The sequence below is a fragment of the Bradysia coprophila genome, unplaced genomic scaffold (genome assembly GCF_014529535.1).
Source record: "Bradysia coprophila strain Holo2 unplaced genomic scaffold, BU_Bcop_v1 contig_374, whole genome shotgun sequence".
Classification (NCBI taxonomy): domain Eukaryota; kingdom Metazoa; phylum Arthropoda; class Insecta; order Diptera; family Sciaridae; genus Bradysia; species Bradysia coprophila.
The window spans coordinates 1-6,203 of NW_023503633.1; the positions used below are offsets into that span (position 1 = coordinate 1).

The window sequence follows — 6,203 nt, forward strand, 5'->3', positions numbered from 1 at the left end:
AAATCAATTTTTTTTTACTTTTTAAAAATTTGCAGAGCAGATCAGTTTACGCCGATTATATTCCTCGCGGCCATTTCATCAATATTGGCAATCTACCTGTTTACGAGGCCCCCGATAACATTGATAAAAGGCGAATGCTCATTGCTGTCCATGACATTTTTGGATTTTCAAGCTCTAATATGAAACAAATTACTGACCACATGGCCGTTCAAGCTGGTGGTTTTAGAGTCGCTTTGCCCGATTTCTTTCGTGGCGATCATTGGGACATAAATGTGCCCATAACGTAAGTGACGAATTGTACTTTTCTGTATATTTTTCTCACATATTTCATTGCTGCACTTATAGTCCGATAGAACGTGCCGCTTTCATACAACGCGTTGGGGATTGGGAAACAATCGTGAAGCCGGATTTGATTAACACAGTGAGGTATTATCAAAGTCAGGGCGTGCAAGAGTTTGCGATATTCGGTATGTGCTGGGGAGGACGAACTGGTACAGACGCTGCCATGGAACTCTCTGATTATTTCAAGGCGAGCGCTATTGTTCACCCGTCTTTAGTTTCGAATGACGAAGCATATTCGGTCAGGATGCCAATGTATTTGATGCCGTCGCGTGATCAACCGGATATGGTACAAAACATGAAAAATAATTTATCTTGTGGTGTAGTTATCGATCTTTGTATTTCAAACAGTTGCCTTTCTACCAAGTGTTACGAAATAATTTTGGTGATAACAGCGGCCACAGACGATTCGATGACATGTTCCATGGATTCGCGAGTACCCGTGGCAATTTCAGTGATCCCCTGAATCAAATGCATGTGAACGAAATCATAAGAACTCTTGGAGTTTTCTTCGAACGAATTCTAATCGACACAGTCTAAGTCTATGTCAATGGAGATCTCGGAAAGCCGAAAAAACTGCTTGCATTTTTTATCTCATTTTTGTTTTATTTCGAAGAATAAAGAGAGAATTTATCAACAGCTTATTCAGAACCAATTTCCTCTTCCAATTTCGATTTCCTTCTCTTCAGTTTCAATTACTCCTAAGCAAAATAATATTAATAGTAGATTACAGCAGAGCCTATGTAAATGAGTAATACATGTGTGCGATGTTTGTGAGAGCCCAAGGCGAACCGCCTAATTTCGCGCACATGTGGTACTCATTCTCATAGGCTCTTCTGTACTGTTCTGAAAAATCGACACTCAATCCCAAGGAAAGCAGTAGAATATTGATTATGTGAGTAGGGTAATAGATTGCGACAGTGTATCATGCAATTCTTCATTTGTACACTGTTTGATGGTCATGCCGTTAGTGTAAATGTTTCTCTATTAGAGACTTGAACAATATTTTACTATGCTAGGTGCTGTTGGTTCTCCAGAAAATAAATAATCTTGACGCATCTGTCCAATAACATATATTTTATTTATCCCACGTACTGTAGGAGTGTTAAGAGTTTGATTATTTTTAAATTGGAGACAGCAGCTATCCACAATATAAATAGAATCTGCAAAAACACTACATACGATGTAGAAGAATATATAACCGAAACGAAAGAAGAAATGCTGTTCAGTTACCAAGAGCACTTTCCACTTTGTACAGAAACACCCGCGGCGTAGGTTTCGAAAATTCAAATATGTACGTCATATGGACGAATAGATGAATGAATGAACGGAAAAATTAATTAACTAATTTTGGATGGCGACAGTCAGTGTAGCCATGTTATTGACAAATATCGATGGCTCAATTCTATTCTAATTGGAAGAAAGCGATACAATCCGTTGGTATTGAGTTGGTTGATATCATGTAACTACGAATCTGTTTTAAAGGTAAAGAAAAGTTAACGAATTAAGATTCTTCAAAAACTTTTGCCTTTGAACCTTGAAATTTCTAATTATAAGAATCTCTCTATGAAAATCTACATTTTCAGACCTCCTGTTCTCCATACCCCGTAAAATGCTCATAAAAACAGCCTTGACTTAATTAAAGCCATTTTCAAAGAAATCTGTGCCCTTCGACTGACACAAACTTTTAACGTTACGTCTGTTAGGCACATAATAGTTTCCTAGGAACGACGGCCCTTTCCGACAGACAATTTAACTCACACACCACCACTGAGTGAATAAAAACTGTGGAAGCTTTTCTTGAGAGTTTTTTGATGCGTCCATTGCTAGTAAACAGACGAGACCCAAAAAGCATCGCTGAAGAACTGGAAAATATTTCAGCTAGAAGGATTCTCCTCTCTGTGAGTACAACCAATGAAGCAATATATTGCAGGAATGTCTCTTGAGTCGATTTTTTGATGACATGATGATTAGGGAGGATCGATTTAAAAATAAATTGTAACTTATATCCAAAATTTACCAAAATGTCCTGAAATTTACCAAATTTTGTTTCAATAAATTCAGTGAATTCGGTAAATAAACCAATAATAGGCCCTGCTTCAGATTTCACGTGAATTCTGGGATTTACCTGAAACCTGACTTTTGATTTCCCTGGTCTTTTACTAGTCTTTTCACGTAAATTCAGTAAAGGCATAAAACATTTTCAATTCTGGTTCATTTCTAATCATATTGACGTAGCTTCATATTTCAGTTCGATCAGACCTGTCGCGGGCCTTTAATTTTCTGAAGAATTTGCTACGTCTAACGTTTCACAGACAGCATATCATCAGTTTGACTTAGTATCGTCTCTACTCCTTCATTTGATGTAAGTATGGTAAGACATTGATTTCGAATCTTTTACTTCATTTATTTGAACATGCGTTTTGCTATAAAAAAACGCATTAATCAGAGTCGCTATTTTCCCTTCTGTTATCGATAACAGACGTCATCCTGCAGATTTTACATGGAACAGTTCTGCTAACAAGGTGAGGCTTAAAATTTTTAAATAAACGTGTAAGTTAACATCAGGAAAATAGGAAAATAGGTAATTCCTCTAGATAGCTCTAGATTTGCAAGTGGAGTGACCTCGATGCAAAACTTTTTCATCAATATTTATTATACAGCATAAAGTATGGCATATTTTTTTTTAAATCATTTATTCATTATCATTCATTGTTATAATGTGTGGAATACTAAAAAACATGGGAAAATTTAATTAAACAATATAAATACACAAAAAACATTAAAGCTTATAAAAAGTAAAAAAACATTTTCGCAATCCTTATCGCAATCCTTATTCCTAATTTAAGAATTTTTTCAGAATTTTGTCTTAACGTTAGTCTACATATATCACAGAGTCGCTTCAGGCAAAGCACCTAGCAGGGTAATAGAAAAAAATAAAGTAGTATTTTAATCGAAGTACGCAAAATTTCCATCCCTTTTTTTCTGACGAGAAACGGGTCTTCAAAAAAAATTGAGTCTGTCTGTCCGCACCCCAACATCAGTAGATAATACAGAAGTATAGCAGTATTATCTATCTATCTATCTATCTATCTATTTTTCTATCTATCTTTCTATCTAAATTTCTATCTATCTTTCTATTTGTATATTTATTTGTTCATCTGTTTATCTGTTATTACTACTAATGAGTTATGTCTGGGGCTGGTCCAAGAAATTTTTTGAGTCTGTCTGTCCGCAGGCCTCCTGGAGGTCCCCTCGTATGACCTACGAGGACGTTTTTCAAAAACGGCCTCCCAGGAATCAGGCGATAAGACCTACGAGGCCGTTTTTCAAAATGGCCTCCAGGAATCAGGCGATAAAACCTACGAGGCCGTTTTTCAAAAACGCGCTCCCAGGAATCAGGCGATAAGACCTACGAGGCCGTTTTTCAAAAACGGCCTCCCTGGAATCAGGCGATAAGACCTACGAGGCCGTTTTTCAAAAACGGCCTCCCAGGAATCAGGCGATAAGACCTACGAGGCCGTTTTTCAAAAACGGCCTCCCAGGAATCGGCCGCTACGACCAACGAGGCTGTTTTTCAAAAACGGTCTCTCAGTGGTAAGCAAGTAGAATCAACGAGGTCGTTTTTCGAAAATGCGGTCGGCTAGAAGTACCTCGAAGGCCGTTTTTGAAAAACGGGCTCGCAGGGGCTAGGCGATACGACGTTTGAGACCGTTTTTCCAAAACACTCTCAGATATCTCACTCGGTTTGTCCTATAAGTGTATTTCACAAAAAAGTGCCCGGACGGTTTCGAAGGTGGATTTTATTAGATCTTTTTATTTTTTGTAAATAAATGAGAGAACAAAGTCAACGAACATATACATTAAATACAGACGATTTTTTGAAAAAGGGCGTTTCTGGTAAGTCTAAAAAGTGAATTGTTAGCAAAACTGTCTTAATTTAAAGTTTTAGATCTCTATATATTCTTGTAAATGAACCCACAAGATACATCCTTTTTGTTAGAAACATATTTTTAGTTCGGCTTCAGTCAATAACATGTAAAACTTTTCTCATAGTCTTTTTAGTTCTAAGTTTCAAACCTTTCAAACAAAAAAAATCATGAAATTCGGTCAAAATATACTCGAAATATTGTCAAAATACACCAAATTCATTGTACTGCCGAGTAGACGGATATAAGCTCACTGGAAGGAACCTAGCTCACGTTCTGGTCAACCAAATTTCATAAACTTTTTTTTCCTTGATTGGCCCGTTAATGCCTATCTAATAAAGCAAACACAGTTGAGATCCGTTTAAATTTAACCGTCCTACAAGCAGAAACTGCTTCCCGCCCTGTACCTGGTTCACATCATGGGCTAACTCACGAGTCGGTCAACCGATTTCCATAAACTTTTTTTGTCGATCGGTATTGTAAATACCTTTCATTTGACGTATCACTGACAAGTGTAGTGTTTAAATGTCTGGAGATATCGTCGAAAAACACTTAGGCACTTATTGGGCCCCAGCTCCGGAGAGGTCTATCCGAAATCACCCATCTTCGAACTTAGCCTGTATTTTCACATTACTAAACGAAGAAAAAAAGACTTTTTAAATCGGATGCGTTTTACTCAAGTTAGAGAACCCACAGACGAACAGACAGACAGACAGACAGACAGACATTTTTTTTACTAATTTAGTATCTCTGGACAACCATAGTAGGTTTCCCTTACTCAGGGAGTCCAATTCGACGTGTTACAAACGTATGCGTAAACCTATAAAACCCCAGTACTTCGTACGGGTCTAAAGACTCTTTTAAATGGCAATTGATAAATGCCATGAAGCGCAGCTTGACATTTTTTTTAAAGTTGTGCTGGAATATTTTCCATAATTTGTCTAAAATATCTGTAGTATATCTTGATTTGAGCTCTTGAGAAATTTTTTTTAAACAACTAAAAAAATGGAGAAACGGGTAGGCCACGTTAGTGGCCTTACTTGTTTCATAATGTCATTGCAAAATTACCATTAGGGCTGCTAATGGTATTATTGGTACCAACATACTACTCTGTTTGACGTGTAAAAACCTCTACTACCCTGCTAGGTGCTGTGCTTCAGGTCAATTAAAAAAATCAAGTAAACTAGATTGCACATTTCAGTTCAGATAAAAGAAAGGCGAAATTACATTGTAATCACCGGAGCTCCTCATAACTTCGATTTTCAGTTTACATTTAAAGGTTTTAATACACTTGATCTGACGAAGGCTCTTACAAAAACTGTTATATTCGTACGTCGCTTGCTTTAAGACTGGATGATTACCAGGGCATCTTAAGTTTTCAGACTGACGAGTGAGATACGAGTGAAACTCACGATTTAGTCGAATATCGAAATTGTGCTTAGTGAGTCTATTCACAATTTTATGAAGTTGAGTGACCCTTTCGACTACAGCAAGTTTTTCAACCGGCAGAACGCTAGTTGAATAAAGGTACGTCGAGCGAGTAAGATGTGGCAAGCGGTATAGAGCTTTGATGCAACGATTCTGCAATCTTTATAACCGATTTAACTTCGCTTTGGATCCGGCACTGTATATCGGCAACATATATGCGATATGGCTCTGCACATACGAAAAGTTGTTTTCGCTTTCCAGTTGGAATATACTTCCCTCTTCTCCACATCAGCGGAATGAATGGACGTATCATTTTCATCACATGATCGATGCTGAATGACAAGTTTTCATCAAGAACTAAGCCGAGGTATTTGAATGTTCTGACTCGTTTGATGTTCTCGTCGTTTATTTTAATGTTGAGGTCGAGAAGATGCCTGGCTTTTCCAAACAGCATGTTTTTCCGACGTTCATTGTCAGAACATTGCGGCATAACCAATCGTTCAACAG

General features: G+C 37.4%; 1 protein-coding gene across 1 annotated transcript; it reads left to right on the forward strand.

The window, feature by feature from the left end:
• The first annotated feature begins 83 nt into the window (after positions 1-83).
• On the forward strand, positions 84-973 carry LOC119082128 (uncharacterized AIM2 family protein C30D10.14-like). Its single transcript, XM_037191507.1, has 3 exons — positions 84-283; positions 346-628; positions 691-973. Exons 1-3 carry the CDS (start codon positions 135-137, stop codon positions 877-879), a joined length of 621 nt encoding a protein of 206 aa, XP_037047402.1. The 5' UTR covers positions 84-134; the 3' UTR covers positions 880-973.
• The last annotated feature ends 5,230 nt before the right edge of the window (positions 974-6,203 follow it).